General features: G+C 39.7%; 1 protein-coding gene across 11 annotated transcripts in view; it reads right to left on the bottom strand.

Moving 5' to 3' along the window:
* The window catches only part of ARHGAP6 (Rho GTPase activating protein 6), a 348,894-nt gene that overhangs the window by 32,981 nt on the left and 296,560 nt on the right, over positions 1-19,353 (bottom strand). For all 11 annotated transcript variants that reach the window (XM_068920657.1, XM_068920694.1, XM_068920678.1 and 8 more), the window contains 2 exons: positions 11,930-12,001; positions 2,337-2,593 (listed from right to left, as the gene is read on the bottom strand). In XM_068920657.1, the coding sequence (XP_068776758.1) occupies positions 2,337-2,593; positions 11,930-12,001 (329 nt within the window). The remainder of the gene's footprint in view (positions 1-2,336; positions 2,594-11,929; positions 12,002-19,353) is intronic.

Below are 19,353 nucleotides of genomic sequence, written 5' to 3'. Positions count from 1 at the left end.
AGACTTTAAACTGCTGAGCAAAATTCCTATGTAGGAAAAGCAACAACGGTGATTTCAGTCTAGCTCTTGGAGAGGTGATATCCACAGAACTCATACCAGGAGCGCTGCAGCCAGCATTAGCTTATATACTGTTTTTGGAAGCCTCAGTTGAGTGTTTAAAGACTCAATGGAATACGTAAAAGTGAATGAAACAGTTACAAACAATCCCTCCAATTTAGGCTTAAAATACACTAATGGGTCTCATGGACAGGACTACACTTTAGCTTTCTGTGCAGAATTTGTGTGAGAAACTGGTTGCATCAATTGTATGCACTACCGAGTCAACATCTTTTTAAAATTTTTTTTCATATAATTGGAAATAAACAGTATAACACTGCCCAAGAGATAATAGATAAGTACAGGCTTCCTTACCATCTCCTAAAAAAGTCAGAGGAGTAGAGTACACTGATAAGTAGAAATACAAAAGCCAAAGCCAGTCTCAATATGCAACATGAGTTGATATCGATGCTAAATATTTGGCAATTCATTAAGCACATTAGTGAATAATTTTGGTACATCTGAGGGAGAAAACGTCAACTCCTTCCACATCACAGTGCCCATCCTAGTTTACTCTTAGTTCTCTGTATGTGAGCCATGTGCTATTGCATCCTCATGACTATAGCCTAAAGGCTCAAATTCCACACCGTGAAAGCTGTGATCCTGGTACTGGAAAAATAAACAAACAAACAAAAAAAAAACCCAAAGGAAAACAAAATAAAACAAACAAAACGAACAACCAAGAATCCCACAGGCTTTTAGGAACTTGGTCCTGATGGGGCTCTGTTCCTTGGATGTAACATAAGATCTGGGTTCCTTCTGCTTCAGGCTGTTCAAATACAAGTTAGAGATCGTATCACACCTTGCAAGAAGAACTGCATGTGACCCATATCTGGACACATGAATTATCTTTCTCTCACATGAAGACTGGTTCTGAGGCCAATGGGAGCATGCAGTTTACTTCTACTTTTTGTTACTGTCCATGCCAAATTCTGAAAGATACTGGCAGGCTCCCCTTCACATATACACTCAGATATACTTTGCACTCCTTGGCGAACAAAACTCCTTGTTCATACGGTCTGGAAAGGCCAATAAACGTGCAATATGTGTATGTCACAATGCAGACACCACCAAGCATCATGTCCGCAGCTCTTTGCAGACATAAAGTAGACACCGCAAGCATAAGCTTCAGCTAACAGCAAGAGGGAAAGAAGGGAGGTCAGGGGGTTCCTGGACCACCTCTTAAATTGTAATTTATTCCAGTTCTACCCTCTTAACTCTGCAGCTTATAGAGCCCTACACAGTATTTCTCCAAAGCAGGTTTCATCCTAGGGAAATGAAGGTGAGCGACCTATTTTACTCTCCAGAATCTACCCTTGTGCCCTGAATTCTTTCGCAGATAATTTAACGAGTTTTACTGGAAGTATTTTATTGTGCATTTTACTCTCTATTACAGTATGAAATTAAAATTTTTCAATGATGTTAACACCTTTTTTCCCATGGTAACAACTCTATTGAAAAAAAATAAAAGATTTCTAATGCTGCAGTACTGGAAAACTGTATGAGTTCATAGTGTAACATTTGCTTAAAGGAACAGAACCCTGCCAATAAATGGTCTACCAAGTATCTATCTTATGTGCAGGATTGACCCTCATCCCAAAGCACTGCACTGTGCTCTGCTGCCAGAGGAATCCTCATATAGCTTGTATGCAGAAATTTACTTCTAAGAGCCTAGTGCAACTTACTCTGATAACTTCAGATTTACTACTGAGGATATGACTGGAATTAGGCCACAGGGTTTTTTACTACCATAAGAATAGAGACTGATAGTTAGATTTCTTTCCAAGTTTGCGGACCTAAATTAATATAAGGATATGTAGAAATATCAATTACATAGATTTAGTCCTTCCCAGCTGAAAAAATTTGGTTGAAATTTGATGGAATTTGTAACATCTAAAAGAATTAAATAGAAGGAGGTAGATAAAGGGAGTGAACAGGAAGACTTCTAAATAACCTCTCTGTCACTTTGGGAACTGTAACAGACTCGCATAGTCCATGTGATCTTCTCCCATCAGTATCAGAGAAATAAGATTTTCCACTGCAGCTGGAATTTTCTCACATTGATCAGGCTAGCTTCCACGAAAAATTCACTGCTTAAATGCGACAGAAGAGATACTGCCCAACCCACAAATGCAATGTTTTGTTTTGTTTTCCTTTGTTTTGTTTTGCTTTGTTTTTCCTGCAGTGGCTGGAACCTCCTGACCTACAGGTATGTAGCACGTTGTTAGGGGTGTACTTACACGCCTCCTTGCTCGTGGTGCTGGCTCTGGTGTGTTAGGAGAAGTGGATTCGTTTGGTGTTTCTGAGGTTGAGCTAAGAGATGAGTTACTGCTTGAAAGTTCTTTGTTCTGTCTTTTAGAGCCAAATGGTAAGAGAAAGGCCACAAAATCTGAAACATCTTTTTGCTCTTCCCTCTGAGAGTCTTGCTTGAGTTTGTAGGCCCGGTCATTAGCAATCACTTGGGACAAAGGCATTCCAAAAGCCTGGGGAGTAAATTCTGCAACAAAAAAATTAATATTTACTGAACGGCTGACATTTATTTAGTCCGAAAAGAATTCAGTATTAAGCTGTTAAAAAGAAAAACAATCTGAAGTCCCTTTAAATGCACAATAATTCCAGTGAGGTACTGGACTGCATAATAACAACATTCAAGAAACAAAATAATAGTGGACAAGTGCAAGGTAATTGCAGTTCATGATATCCAAATCCTGCTTCCAGTTGGATCATACAACATATACCACATAGGACCTTGGAAAATCAATTGGAATCAGATCTGATTAAAATCTTCACTTCCACTGAAAGCAACTGAAAGTCAGGCAACTTTACCTACATCGTGACAGATCATCAGAGGCTCTAGAATCATGAGACTGGGGACGTGGCCAGAACATGCAAAGCTCTCTCATGTTTCAGACCCTTCCACCAGGTCTCTTTCTCGCAAATGATGTAGGGCACCAGAGTTAAGGGATAACAGTATGCACATGGGTCTTGTTACAGTGTGAAGGCTATGTGTCTGTACAGTGAGCTTGTAAGTGCATCCAGGTCCTGCTGTTCAGACTAAGCCTTCCAAAGGCCTGATCCTCAGGCCTTTATTATGTACAAGAACTAAACTGCTTTAATATACTGGTAAGATTAAACGAGTTGTAACAGTGGTATATCCATATAAAGATTATTTCTAAAAGCAGTACAAAAGCAGGTATGGTTGTATAAAAATATAGCAGAGTATCAGGTTTCATCATGTGAAAAAGAAAACCATCCCATTCCACATCAGCATAACTGCACATTATATACATCAATATGATTGTAATGTACAAAACCTGCAAATACTTCAGATCTCAAAGTAAAACGCTCAAATGTTTTGCAAAACAGAAATATGCTCCACAGTAAATCAGTCAACAACAACATTGAAGTTCTCATCATTAATTTTCAGATCTAGGCCTATCTGAGATGAAGGGAATCAAATGTATTGGGTAAGACTGCAAAATAGAACTGCTTTGTGTAGCAAAACAGCTATGGAGTCAGTTTATCCTGGCGAAAATGGGTATAATTTCAACTAGATTCCAGCTTCTGACCTCCTCGTATCAGGGATAAATAAGGCACTAGAGATTAAAAGCCAATTTTTATTTAAAAGGTCTTAAAAAGGAACAAGAAGTAAACAAAAATTCCTTACATATTCATGTTCGCTTCTGTCACAATCATTTAAGTGTTTAAAGGCCAAAGTTCTTCCTGGGACCAAAAGCTCAATGATATCTTTGAGGACACTTTCAAATTTTATCTGTTTGCATTATCATAAAGATTAAAGCAAGGCATTGAAAAGAAGAGTATATTTTATGAATCTTGAATGACAACATTACTTTACTATCATACTTAAGAGACAAGGACTCATTGTTCTGATTTGGTGAGAAACATTACTGCCCTTTAGAAGTATGAAATGTTAAGATATGAACTAACTTTGGTGGCCAGGCAAAACTAAATCAGGAAATAGATCCTCACACATCAAGCACGTCTGGAGGTGACTAGTGAGTAGAATGACTTCTAAATGACATCTAACACTGACTGCATTTAACTTAAGACAAGAAAGAATATCATCACATGTGCATCCAGCAATGCAGGGATCGCCAGTTCCAAGAGTCCAGAGTTAGACCTTCCCTCCTACACTCAATGGAGTGTCACTAGAAAATGATGAGATTATTAGTATTAAAATTGTTCTAGATCATCTTCCCAAAATTAGCACGTAAGACCACCAACTTACTTTGAAAATTCATGTGAAACACACCTGCAGCATGGCTCCCCTTCTGGTTGCCTAACTGGTTATTTTGTTATACCTCCAGCATCCCTACGGATCTGTCCTTCCACAATCTTTACTGAACAAAGTCACTGAGCCAAAAGAAATCACGAAGCAAGAAATCCTTCTCTGATTTTAGCTCTTAGTCACTTGTGCTTCAAATTGGGAGGTGACAGCAAATTGGGTAGCCCCAGGATGCCCAACAGCACATAGATGCCATTGATCGCACAGCAGTGCTACACAGGGTGGGAGATCCAGCGAGATCCCAGTGCTGTTCCAAAGGATTTCCTTAAAACGGCCCTCCCCCTCAACTTTGTTAGGTAAAGGCTGGTGTTTTGAGGTAGCTGTTGCTCCTCCTCCCAAGCCCTCGGCTGTGGGACACAAGGTTTTCATCCCTCTTAGTTGTCACGTCTGTGCTGCAGGGGAAGGACACAGAGGCGGTGCTTGGTGGTGCTTCGCTGTAGGCCTCTTTCTCAGAGGACATGAACCACTATTCTGATTTCTTAATGTCTGGCAGAGATGGGGAACTGGATGAAAACCAGCTGGCGTATCTTCAGACTAAATACAGATGGAAGTGATGCTGGCTGGCAGTGGTAATTACTTTGAAGAACTGGCAAAATCAGTAACTTCTTGTTCATTTGTTGAAATTCAGAGAAGTTGCTGCACCCTCCATCAGGTTAGTTACAGCCTCCAGTTCTCACCAGAACTACTGAGGGGCCTAGGGGTGTTTTTCCCACAACTCCTTGGAAATATACCATTCCAAAAATTTCCTTGTTGGACAGGTAATGTCATGTCCATTACAGTGAAAGCCAGCCTTTCTGAAGTTTCAGACTCATCAAAAACAGGAGGAGTCATAGTCACCCAATGTAGGTAGCAACCCATTGATATAGGGAACGGGACACTGATTCAAATGTGAGATGTATAGGTTTAAGGTTCTAGTACCACAGCTAAGGTAAAAGCACCGACTGCATATTTGCTGCTCAGGACTGGAGATCCCCACCATCGGAGGTGTTTCGTTTTGTATAAAGAAATGTTTCTTGGAGTAGGGGCTCAAACTCTGGTCAATTGTACACTAAGTGAGTGCCATGGCCACAAAGCTAAGGAGTTAGTCACTCTCTTTAAGCCCAATTAAAGTTTGATTATTCATTTGCTCAGTTATTAAAGTGGACAGCTTGAAAAGAAATTTTGGAGAGAGCACCATGTAAGAATCTGAAACAGCCTGGCACTCTGGGCAATCAGCTTGGAAATGCAGATTCATATCTTTAGCCTCAAAGAACAGCATACAAAGACTTGATTTTTGATCTCTTTTGTTTTAAGTGTTTATTGTCAGAGGGAGACTATTTGCTATTTTGGAGAAGTGCATGAACTCTCTTACCAGAAAGTCCATCTTGTAACTGAGGCAGATTTCTTAACAAAATTTTGATTAAAACTGGTACATTCTGGGAAAAAAAAAAAAAAAACCTTTCTGTGCTGGTATACCAGCATTTTTTAATAAAAAGAAATATTTCACATAAAAACTCCCAGCCAGTTCAAATAAGAGTTTCATTGACCAGAAATCCTTTTCGTTGCTTATCAGATGATCCATTGCTCATATACCAGTTACACAGTTAGCATACTTGGCCTCCTGCCACGCAATCCAAGTACAGTTTTGAAGACTTCTCCGAAGCTCCAGCTAGCGAAAATTGTGGTTTCCATCCCACAAACCATGGCAATTCAGTAAGAACAGACCCCAATATGGGTCTATACTCCAGACCTTAATGAGGCTTCAAATGCTAATCAAGTGAACAGCATACAGCACAGTCATTTTGCATAATCTTCTTAATCTTTTTTTTTTTTTTCCTGAGGTACAGCTTAAGTGCTGGCTTTGAGCTGATGAAGCCTTGTCATTAAAATCTATTAAGGTGCTTATACTAATCATTTTTAAATGATAGGAACGGAATGGGAGTCACCTGAAAGACTAACGTGCTTTCAGAAGGATTTTTAAATGGGGAAGGGGGTCTTTAAATCAGAAACCCCAGATGGCCAGATGGGCTAACTCTGCTTTTGCTTTCGCTATCTAAAATTAACCACTTTGGATCTGGAGGGAAAGTGGTGGAAGCAAGAAAAGAAGGAAAACAGAAACCCTGATCCATAAAACGAATGGCAAAACTCCCTCCATCTGAAGGTATGTCAAAGCCCTAAACTGACTGCAGAAGACTGAAGATGAGACAAAGGGCTCTCAGCAGTAAATCCGCAGGTGAAACTCACTCTTCCAGCTAGTCTGAGCTCACTGACCTTCAAGGAGTGATGTAACGCCTTCCCAGTTACTCAGGTTTTGTCTGTGGGAAGAAGTTTGTTTTTAAAAAAATTAAGAGGTTCTTCAATACTTTAGTTACCATTAGTATAACATACAACACAAGGTGGTTTAAAAAGACTGTTCATATGCCTACAGAGCAAGAGACACATTTTGTGAGTTTTAAAAGTAGCACAGTAGGGCACTGAAAAGGCTTGTAGAAATACATTTCTGATAAACTACAACGAAGAAGAAACTTCATATATTCAGCTCTCTCCTTTGGTTATGCCAAGGCATGCTGACATTCTTATATGTCCAATTACTGAAGAAGAACAAATGCAAACAATAAGAAATACCTCTAAATTTACTAAGAATGGCTAGGAAGTAAACATGGCAGATTTCGAGCATTTCTAAGTGTAACTAAAGAAAAATCAAACATTTGCTCCTGGAGGTGCCTCTCCCACAGGGTTACCAGCATCTCTTTTTCTCAGAAACAACAGCAGCTCTGCTAAGGTCTCACAGAGGAAAGCATCAAGCATTTACATTCCACACAGAAATGTGACCAAAAGGGATGATTCGCAGTTGCTCAACAAATCTTACAATAAGTGATTATTATTTCTGAATAAGTCTCATTGTTCACCTGCAGAGTTAACTGGAAGCAAGCAAAAACAGGGGTGGTTTACTGATAAAATCTTCCAAGAGAAGCTCTTTCTGAGAGCACCTCTCCCTGGCATGCTTGAGTGTGCTCTCCAAGGAGGCATGCTTACGCTGACCTCCCTTTCACTGGCAGGAGGCAGATGAAAGGCTCTGCTCCTGCCTTCGTCAAAATTAGCAGCAAATTTGTAAGGGAACAGAACCCGGCTGCCAGCACGCAGAGCATCCTGAGAATTTCTCATTCCAAGCACCACTGACATTTTACTGTTCTCTCAGTCTGAGTACTGTTTGTCAGCAGCTAAAACAAATGTTTGGAGACATACGTAGACAACACAATGAAGAGTCACGATGGCCCTAAATAACAAGAAGGCAGGCTAGAGAAAAGCAAAGATACAGATAGAAGCTGAAAAGATTGCCCTTAATGTCTGGGTGGAGTGCTGCTCTCCTGTTTAGCTCTTTTACATCTGGCAAGTTTTGCTATATCCTGCTCTGGTGAGTCACTCAGAGAAGTAAAAACAAATGAAAAAATACTTGTTTTAGAATTTTTTCCCTTTTAATTAGATGATGACAGATGTAGCTGTCAAAAAGGACAAAACAATGGTATCAGTCTAATTTAAAGCACATTCAGTTTTACTTTAGTGTCTGTGATGACCTTCAAAAGTGGAACAGTTTGCGGAAACTCTCCCTTAACAGATAGGCAGGTTGATCAAATGATCCGTCTAAATAAAATGTGATGTTATGAGAGTAAAAACTCCACAGATTGGACGGAGTCCTAAAATATGAGTGATTAAATCTCAGAACAGTCCTGGAAGAGATGAGTACCATATCTTTTTGGTTATGCCTCTAAAGCATAGCCATTTGTTGGGGTGGAGTTGGGGGAGAACTGTCTCAGGCACAAATCAGAGAGAGGTTGTACCTCCAGACAGAATTACTCCAAAAGTCTCTACCCTAGAGTGGTTCAGCACATGTCAGCGCTAAAGGAGAAGGGTTGTCAGGCAAGACCAAGTACACAAATCCTGCATACGCTTTTTCAGGAACTGCCCAAATCCGTGGACACACTGCTGCCTGCAAGCACTACAAATGCTCTTTGCATTATGGTGGCCACAACGTTTCTATGAAAAGTGTTCTGGAAATCTGCTTCTCTGTTGCCACTTTAACATCCTTCTTGTTCTCACTGTTTCATTTGTGTGGTTTGACTAGTTACCAAGACAAAAATGAAGAAGGCATTCCTTACAAGCACGAGGACTAAGGACTTGCAAGGGTGAATGAGTAAGTACTCTTGGCCTTTTGTGTGAGCACACCCACATCCACATTGCAGAGTGTTTGTTTTGGACTGGTTGCCCAGTAATGGAAGATATTCTCTTTATAAAATAAACGGTAGAAATGCTTGTTAAAAAAACACTGTGGAACGGACCAGGATAATACTCTCAGCTTGCTATGACACATAAAATGAGAGAGGTTAACTTTAACTTGAACTTCAGGAACACGGAGATCATTGTTTAGGGAAGCAGGTGTGGTTCAGCCAAGATGTTAGCCCTCTGGGATCATCTTTACAGAGACAAGCAATACCAACAGATTAAGGTCTACGTTTTTCTATCAAAAGCCAGCTCTCATGTCCCGACTCTCACAACATCATCTGAAGGCTTGGGGACTGTGTCCCTCCTAATTCCTGAACCTCGTGTCCCTGTCCCTCAAGCTAAGCCCTCCAACCCTGCCTAATGCCCTGCGTGCAGCACGGCTCTCGACATGCACATACACATCCCAAGAACGTGCAGCGTGGCAGTATGTGCCACACTGTGCTACTGCTTCCCACAGCAAATAGTTGTCTTGGACCAACTATGCCAGGCTAACTGCCTACGCAGCACAAATGAGGCTCTTTGTGGCTGCTTATCCCCTCAGCAGTGATGGATTAAGAGTCTGCTCAAGCAAATTACCGTGGGGCAGATGAGGGGATGACAAGGCAGAGTCATGGACAGAACCACTGAGAACCACTGTGGTGCCATACACTGTTACCTTGACTGTTTCTGCCCAAGGTTTGCTATCGGCAACAAATAACACAGCTTTCTTTTCACTCTGCTGACATAGCTGGTTGGGAACTCAAATCCTTCTCATTGCCTGGCCCTTTGTGTCCTTACTGACTGACCTGCCACCTCTGTCAATCCAGCAGACTCAATGGAAGAAGAGGAAATATAGATTCTGCTATTCAAGTAGTGCTGGGCTATTCCCGCCTAGGTTTGTGTTCCTATAGCAATTTGTATAAGGAGAGAGCATATAAGACATCCTGGAATTTAAACTATAGATGACAGTGAGACAAAGGAAGAGGGGAGGAAGAGGATAAAGAAGACGGGTACACTTTGGAAACGGCCTCAAGTTAGAAAAGGGGGAAAAAGGAATTAAAATTAAGTAAATCAGCATACCGATTGTTAAAAATGCTTGACTAAAGTTAACTAGATGATATAAGCAATGCCAAAAACCAAGGAGTATATAAATATATACAAGGATGAATAAGCAGAGAGTGCTGACCTTTGCTGCGAGCAGTAAGTGAGCCCTAAATGGAAAGGTACACTCAGAAAAATCTATCTGAATAAAAAGAGAAAGTCTACCCCAAAAGTTACTAACAGAATGGAATGTAAATGCTAACATACAGGGTCCATCTAAAAGAGCCTCAAACATATAATGGCAGAAAATAATATTATTTTTAAGTGCTCAAGCAGTATTATTGAGTGATTATCAGAAACAGCAGTCAGATGAAATAAAACAAGGCTATAAGGAAATCATGAAAGAGTCCAAAGCAATGCAAGAAAAAATGCTGAAGTATTTTTGGTCAGAGAGAATTAGGAGGAATAAAGAGTGATGCTGGAGTAAGTATTTATGTATCTCACAAGTGGAAGCCATGATCTCTTAAGGCCAAAGGAAAGAGCAAAGGAAAAGAGGCACTGCAGGAACTCTGGAAACGCAATTGCAAAGATCCACTGAGTTTGGATGACAACAAAATTAAGTCTTTGACGAATTACATCTATTACCTCTGAAACTGGCTACTGTAATGAAAAATATGAGAATAAAAAGATATAATAGACTCTCAAAACAGCTTCTAAACAGAAACTTTCAAAGGAAGCCATGAAAGTGGTGCTATCCATATGGGGGGTTTATATAAAAGCTATCATTGATCAAAAATTAGTGAGAGACAGAAAATCAGAAAAAGAAGCATTAAGTAGTTAGTCATTTCCTAAGCTTAAGAGCACCCCATAGACCAGCATGAGGATAAATATCGGGCAAATGCACTGACCAGAAGGGAAGGTTTTGCACAAAACTAAATTGCTTTGCACTCATAACTCTATAGAGAATTATGGGAAAAATAAGGAAGCTAGCAACATAATGAGTGATTAATTACACTCCAACCAAATGTGAAGTAACGTACACTGAAGGGAGCAGTATGATAGATTTTTTCCCCAAAGGTGATCATAAAATCATTACACCTCTTCCTCAAAGGCTCGTTCTGCATGTGGACTCAGTACTACACCGAGCGATTCACATAACAAATGAAAGATTTTACTATCTGTTATTCACAAAGCAATATGGGAGGCAACTGAATTTATCCAAACAAATGCATCAAAGGACTTTCAATTTTCGAAAGATTCAGGCAAATAGTTTCCACAGTCATTTTTAAACCAGGAAAATAATAATCATATATATGAGGTCATCAAATAAACAAAAAATAAAAGAAAAGGATGTTCTTTCCAACAAACATCTAAAATAACTTTCTAATGGAAATACTCATTTTTTCATGGAATTTCAAAGTTCCATTCTTCTACTAAATTAGATTTCAATCACTAACATCAGATTAACCACATCACTTTACCGTTATAAATTTGTGTGTTTATGTGTGTGTTTGTGGAGCGGGGTACTAATAGTGTTTTACTATACTTTTTCAGAACTTCTTTTCTAGGAGTGAATGAAAAATTAGATGCACAACTACCTACATGCAGAAAACAGCAACTTCAGGGATTGGTTTGAAGTCTCAGTCTCTGGACTTAGTTCAAATGGCAGCAAATTACAGGTCAAGTCCAGTGGATTAGGGCCCAGCCCATAAAGCTGATTAGTGTCCAAACAAAAGGAGTCCAACCATATCTGTACATCTATCATATGAAGTCTATTAAAAACCAACAGAGCAGTAGCACTGAAGTATTTATACATTTTAAACAATGGCTATTTTCCTACGGTAAAAAAGAAAAACAAACTAACTGTCTAGCTTGGGCTAGGCTGGGTTCACATGCTTTGTGAATTGAAAAAGGAGAGTGCAAGTGCGGGTAAACAACTGGATCGTATTATCCAGACTGTGCTCTGCACTGCGTGGAGAAAATGGGCAGAAAGAAAAATGAAGGAAAGACACAGCCTTTAACTCCTCCTCTTCTCCCAGGAAAAGAGCTTTCAGTCAAGGACAGCTGGGTTATACTAACAACAAATACAAAAGGATAGGACGTGTTTTTCAACCTGGAAATAAATGTCTAGGCAACACATCAGTGTGGTAAGGTTCTCTTACTCCAGAAAGGACCCACTTAAGACTAAAGAAATCTCAAATGCAAAACTTAGACCTGATCAGTGAATATGTACTCATTTTATGTTACCTTTGTCTCTGTTCTTCTCCTTCCCTAATGAGTCCAGTTTCTTTCTTAATGACTTCTTCCTCTTTTGACCATCTGTAAGAGAAAAAAACAGGAACCAAGTGAAGAGAAAGACTGCTGAACAAACTGTTGCATAAACTGTAAGATTATGGACTGAGATTACTGTGACACATGGAGTCAGGAAGGGTGTGGGTACATTTCACAAAGGCTGGGGACCATCCGAGTCCTTCAGCCCTGAAGAGTGCATCTGCCTCAGCAAACGCTGAGGCTGTGAACAGGAGGACCAAAATAAATCCCGCAGCATGCTGCTGGGCACATGGACACATACATGGTCCCACAGCCTGCATGGCAGAATGGAAAGCTAATGCTGAAGACTTAACGACGTTGCAGAATGCTCTTGATAGGCAAGTAAGTGGAGAGCAGGTCCCATAGACCCAAAAGCTTGTGGTTTCCCCTCATCCATAGTCACAGGACTATGATTCAACTGGGGAGCTGGAGGTAGTATTTGGAGAGGGAGGATGACTAACCTCCGGGAACAATTCCGCATACCAGTCACGCCAGTTGGTTGACAACTGATCACCTTCACGTGACCCATCTGATCTCAGTTCACACCAAGAACCTGCAGTTTGTGTACAGCCTGTCCAGATTGGTTCAGGTGGATTAGAATCTTAGAGAAATTATTGTTCTGACACAATATATATTATCAGAGTTTTCTCAAAGGTATTAAGGACTAAAGATTTTAAGAAGTGGCATAGGCAGGTTTATTCTTGAAACAACTATGTCAAAAGGCTGGCTTTCATTTTTTCCTTCAACGGCATCTTTGATAATGAAGAGTCGACAAAAATCCATTTTGTTACGTCTCAACAAATACCAAGTTTAAGACTGAGCCTGCTTTTACTCACCACTTTTTCATTTTCTAATTCTAAAGAAATATGAAAGGTCTATACTAGCACAGGCACCACTCTGGCTAAAGGTTAATGGACGTGCACCTTTGCCTTACTGGTTTTGTAATAGGTCAATAATTCAAAAATAAACACACGGTATTTGTGTGTCACTTGTATAGTAAAGAAGGACACCAAAAAATCTGCCTCAACATGTTTACTTAGTTTTGTAAACCAATGTCTTAAGTGGGCTTTTACAGTAGGGAACATACTACAGATGATTGCAGTGGATGTCTTTGGATTAACTCTCATCCTTGCAACTACAGCCAATAAGATAATATAACCTGTTCTCCCATCTTTTACCCTTAACTCCTGTTGAAAGCCATTCCCAGAACATAACTCTATTAATAGAGAGTTGGACAAATTCTGACTTTTTCATGGTCCTTTTCATGATCTTTTATTCTTAAACTACAATTGCTTGATGCTCTATATAGCTTCTGTTCCATCCTCTCCACTTCAATGATTGTAGTCTGGATATATTTAGAGAGAGCAAGCATATCTGCTCCTAGCACTCGTTTAACTTGGACATTCAGTTTCTATCTCTTGAAGCAGAGGTAGATTCTCATTCACTTGTTCTACTAATAGCCCTTTTCTGCACCTGCTCCACTGAGAATTCGTCCGTCTGAACTATGACTGACTAGAATTGATAAGGTATTCCAGATGAGATGTCACCAGTATAATGGTGGTAACTCATTGCCTGATAGGGTCTACGATTAGATTTTCCTTTTTCATAGCCAGATGACAAGTTCATAACTCATAGCCATACTTTGATTGATTTATATGCCCAGTTCTTTCACACCTTCTGACATTTCCAGTTCATAAAATTGAGCTTATTACAGAAATTCTTCTTTCACGTCTTTGCAAAATGAATAGTCAGGAGACCTGCTTGCAGATACAACAGTATTGCTTGTTTTTATAGGTTTCCCTCACTCTGTTTATGTTCTGGCTTTATATATATATATGCATGTGTGCGTTTAATTATAATCCATGTTACAAATTCAAGTTCACAGTAGCCTTTTGATAAATGACTTAAACCTCTTTGGAGTCTCACAGCCTTTATGCTCCAAAGACCTATTTATAAACATTCTGACATCCCACTGAAGTCTACTGAGATGCAAAAATGAGAACAAAGGTTCAAACTGGATCTAAAATATAGTGGTTTTCTACTGTAATTACACAACTGCAACTTGGGGGGGGGGGGGGGGGGCGCTAATGCTACGTAGTTAAACCTGACAGAAATATCAGAAAAATGAATGATGTTCATTATAGAACACGGAAACAAATGACACTGTTTTCCACTTGGAAAATAGGTCAACAACTTCTAGGGCCAAACTATCAATGCTTTCTCATGAACCTTGTTCATAATTGATGATTCCTTCAACTCCAACAGTGAAATTATAATGCCTACTGAGAGAACACTTTTGCATTTGTCTCTGCAAACCTTGGACTTTGTATACAAATGACCAGGCCCAGAGGAACGTGAAGAAGTAAGAAACAGTTCTGGAGATAGACAAAACTCGAAAATACAGAGAAGTGTCCATTCCATGCAGGAGTGCATACCTGAAGCACAAAAAAAAACAGTAGATTGACAGAGGGGAGATACTTGTGCAAATAGATGCAGTTCTGCTGAATGTCAGGACCATTTACATCAACTGAGAGTTTACCTCCCTAAGAGAAAGATTTTCATTTGAAAATAAGACTGGGAAGCATCTTATTGAAGAGCCAGAGCATAGGGGATTTGCCAAGAGGCCTGAGTTCCAGGTCTCCTCCCTCATCAGCAAAAAAATATGATTAATTACAGTCTACATTCTACAAAAATAAATATGTTTTGAAATGACTGTTGATTTAGGTTATGTCAGGCGTAAGAACTACAGAAATATTCATGAAGTGCCTGAGGGCTTGGGCAGCCCTGGCACTTCTAAATCTTGAATTAATCCAATTCCTAATAATGCTTAGTCCTTATTACCTGCATTGTGTTTTGAGAACATAATTACTACCTAAAGCATTCTTGGAAAACAGGCAAAGTATATCCTTGTATGACACCTACTGTATATTTCTAAATTAGATAACATTTATGCAAAGTATTACTACATCAGCCTAAAGTACTATTAAATATGGTCCGGTATTCTTATTCGTGGCTTGAAAGTGTTTAAAATACAAAACCAAACCACTTGGTTTCATGTGGCCTTCTGCATATAATTTATATACGCACATAATTTATATAATTTCTGCATATAATTATACAATATTTGTTGTCTTCTTTCAATAGATCAACAATGTACTACTTGTCTAACAGACTCCATTCAAGAATATTAGCAAGACAAGTGAAGTACTCAAAAGACAAAAAACATCAAAGTGAAGGAGTCGGACCAGAAATGTCTAAGTGAAGGAAGTTGCATTGTTTTATCCATTTCTTAAACCATTCTGACTTTTCTGAAGAAAACCTGCCTTGATAGCTGTGCAGATCAGTTGCTTCAGAAGTGAACTTGTTTTTTCAATAATTACTAATTCTTATCTTCGCTGCATTTTTCAGTGCAGTGCATGCATCACTCTCTGAGTATCTATATATATTAAGACTCACATGACAAATATTTTAAAAAATGAGAGTCTAGAATCAATCTCCTGAGTGCATATTAAATTGCTACGTGACCTGTTTTTCCAAAGTGGTGAGCACTTCCAGCTCCAGATAAAGCCAAAAAGACTCTTCTATTTGAAAAACTAGGTCATCTACTTTGGACTTTGTCTCTGAACAGAAGCCTACAGAAATCTGCACGGTGAAGAGCAAGAGTATTTCCACTGATACACCTGACTTTGGATAAGAATTTAGGAGTCTGACTTTCGGGTATTATTTTTGAAAATTATGGTTTACGGTTGAAATTCAACCACAGTGTGAACACTAACATGATTTAACTTTCACTAAAACTGCCGGATTTTGGGTAGCCCATTTCAAGGCCTGCATTTCACTCTAACTGAGACCAGGGTTCTACAACCTGGGTAATAAAAAGCCATTTTCACGATCAGAATATATAAATTCCAGCTTAAGAAGCAAAAAAAGGAGGGGGAGGGGAAGGAAACTTCTGAATATAAGTTGTTGAAATATTTTTCATGGCAGATTTCTCTGTGCAAGATCACCTACCAGCACCAAATATGACTCTGAGTGCAGATTGAATTCTGTTACTCTTACTTACTCAAAGTACTGCTTTACTCATTTTAAAGTTATGGAAATCAGAATGCCTATTTAGTAGGTATGGGTGTTGCTCAGCATAAGCAAAAGCATCACGAATTAGGTATCCGGAATTTGCTCAAGATGATGCAGTTAGCGGCACACCTGGAGTTAACAATCAGGAATTCCTGCCTCTGGTTTCATATTATGTCACTAAACAGTCACTATACTATGAAGTCTCAATGCATTTTCTTTAACTTGTTTCTTAATTAAAATACTATAAAGTAAAAAGGACAACAGCACCTGAGCTTTCTCAGTCATGTTTCTGACACTATTATAGTGTTAGATTTCAGATGATGGGAGTTTTCCTGGGAATAAGTTTGAAGTGAAGCTATAACAAAAATATGATTCCTCCATGCTTCCTTTCTTTATACATGGGCTAATGAATTACCCATATGAATGGACCTTCTTTTTACGTCACTTACGTAAGGACACTTTTTTGTTAACCAAAACCCCTTTTTCTAATTCATAAGCTCAATTAGAGGCTTTAAACTAATTTAACTAAGTGATTTTTTGACAAAAGAAATCTTTTGTTGCTTATGGGTTTACTAAGTAAAGAACACGCCCCTCATTTATTGGCATCTTCACTTGCTTATGATAGTTGTGTTTCTTGTCCATTTAGGGCAGAAAATTTGTCCTGTTCTACAACTAAGTGTTATTTTCACACAGAATAAAGAGAGGAGTTATGTGAGAGATGACTATCACACCCATAGCTCATTTATCAAAACAAATGAACGATAATTCTGATATCGAAGGCTATAAGAGATTTCTAAAATACTTCTTATTAGCTGTATTCACAACCATTTTTGTTGGATGGGAATCAATAACTGGATACAATTACCTGTAAAGGAAAAAAAAAAGATATATTTTCTAAAAGTGTAGTCAATTTTATCGTGAAAATTACTACCAATGGCATCACAATGCACAAAGTTTGATCTGCCTTGAGGACTTCTCTGTTCACTTCACTCATTAAAAATGATTCACTTCCCAAGTGCCAGCCTCAGGGATTCAGCCTGGGAGCCCCAAGTCCAGCTCCATTCTCTCTTGCCTGTACAGCAGTGCAAGTAATAAGGACTCTGCAATCAGAAAATACTGCTGAGCTCTGTTGACAGAGCACAATAACGAACAGATTGTGCTTTATTCTTTCACAGATGTACTGTGTGCTTGCAGACACTTCTGGTCACCATACAAAGCAAACGTGCTTCTGAATGCGCACGTGGAGCTGATCTTTTGAATAAGAGGATGCTGGTTTCACTTCATCATTTTTGTGACTATAAAGGTCTGTCTTGAAACATTCATTTAGATTAATTTGGTGTTGAAATGCACTGTTCCCATGCAGTAACTTTCAAGCACAGCCAGCTGCAGCACAGAGGGAAGATAAACATTTTCAATTAGAGAACCAGGAGCCGAAGTTTTCGGCACGTAAGGCAATATGAAAATGCAAGAGCTGAGCTCACAGGTATTTCCCATCCTTTTCTTTCTCCCTTTAACAATACACACGCACACTCCCTACCAATGCAGACTGTTATAGAGCTGCGCCACTCCGGGGCTGTCTCCTTACTGCAGTTCTCATGCTGCATCTACACATTTGTTATAGATTAGCACTCCTTTGCACTTGTCAACCTGCAGCTAAAAGAAGACAGGCCATATTGGTTCAAGCACACCACCCAGGGGCAGCCATCCCCTGCGAGGCGGCAGTGGGCTCGCATCTGCTTGCCTCCGCACACAGCCCAAGTTGGCTCCCCTAGTACCTTGGTCTGCCCTCAGACTACAGCAAACAAGCTTCAGCCTTTCCAGCACCAGCAAGTTCCTGATGGATGTGTGAAGGCAGAAGAAACAGAGTGAAAAGCGCAGGCCTGAAGCCAAACGCCCTTCTCCATGGGAGGGCTGCAGCTCCCTAGGGCTGCGCACACGAGCGTGACACAAGGGTAACGAAGAGAGCAAGTGGGACCAGGTGCAGCGTGCCATAGGCTTGCATGGCTGCAGAAGCGCTAGCCGACTGCAATGCTTCTCAGGGTCATAATGAGAAACCGTAGGCAGTTTCTGCAGGGGCCGGTGCATGGAAGTGATGTTCTGAGCACTGCTACAATGTGCAATTACTACAGCTTAAGAAACCAAGCAAGACTGAGGAGGGCAGAGAAAAATGTCAACTTCAAAGCATCAGAGGGACAAAAGTGCATTCTTCTTTTCTTCCTCCTCATCCCAGAAGACCATTTTGCAACCTGTGGCTAGTCTATCTTCTTGGGATGCAGGTTTCAATACCTTTGGGTTGTTCATTGCATTACTGACTGGTAAAATAAAACATAGAGGAATTCCAAAGTGCAAACACACAGGTTACAGGTGACACTGCTGTTGCAAGTTTAAACTCTGCATTATAGACAGCTTATTTGTTCATTGGGTAATGTTAAGGATTCCGCCACAATGGTATATAAATGAAATATTATTTATTTAGAAAGTATTCATAAGTGGCCTTGGAACCAGCCTAGAACGCAAAACTGCTGGAATCCTGACCTACTTGCAAAGAAAGCTGCCTCCCTACAGGAACCGGAGTTTCACCAAACAAAAGACAATTTACAAATAACCCTATGTGACTCTGATGTAAATGAAAAAAAAAAAAAAATCACTCCATAGCTTGGTTGTCAGGCACTAATAAAATGGACAGCTGCTCTAAAGGCAAAGGTGATGTACTGCTTTACCCCAACTGACTCCCTGTCCTGTCTTTTGGGAAAACACATCTAAAATGTGTATCTAAACTAGAATCAAATCTAGAATGAAAAACGCACCATTTCCCTTGAACTCTATTCTCAAGGTCTATTTCTATCAGGATGAGTCATGTTCCAACTTGCTGGACCAAAAAAATTACGTGCAAGGGATACATATACAGCCTGTAACTGAAATGAGGTAGGCATGAATTCCTTCCTCCTACAGAAAGCTGACTTTGGGCAGTGCTGTAACTCCGATAGCAAATACTACTTAATTTCTGAGGACAGAGGAATTGCAACAAAATATGGCATTTCAGCTCTATTTGTCTACACCTTCCCATGTGTATGTACGTAAAGTTTTAAATAATCTCCAAGTATACATGTTACAAAAAAAAAAAAACAACCCTTTGTTATTTCGAAATCTGTTCACCTGCATTCATCAGTCACGAGGGACTTTGTTAACTGGTGGGTAAATACATATGCAGTGTACTCTAACTGTGACAGTCAAACACTAGTACATAAGGGATAAGGAATTCAGGAACTGGACCCGGGCCACGACTG

The sequence above is a fragment of the Struthio camelus genome, chromosome 1 (assembly GCF_040807025.1).
Source record: "Struthio camelus isolate bStrCam1 chromosome 1, bStrCam1.hap1, whole genome shotgun sequence".
In the NCBI taxonomy this organism is placed as follows: Eukaryota; Metazoa; Chordata; class Aves; order Struthioniformes; family Struthionidae; genus Struthio; species Struthio camelus.
Note: the sequence above shows the minus strand (reverse complement) of the source record. Positions and strands in the feature narration are given on the sequence as shown.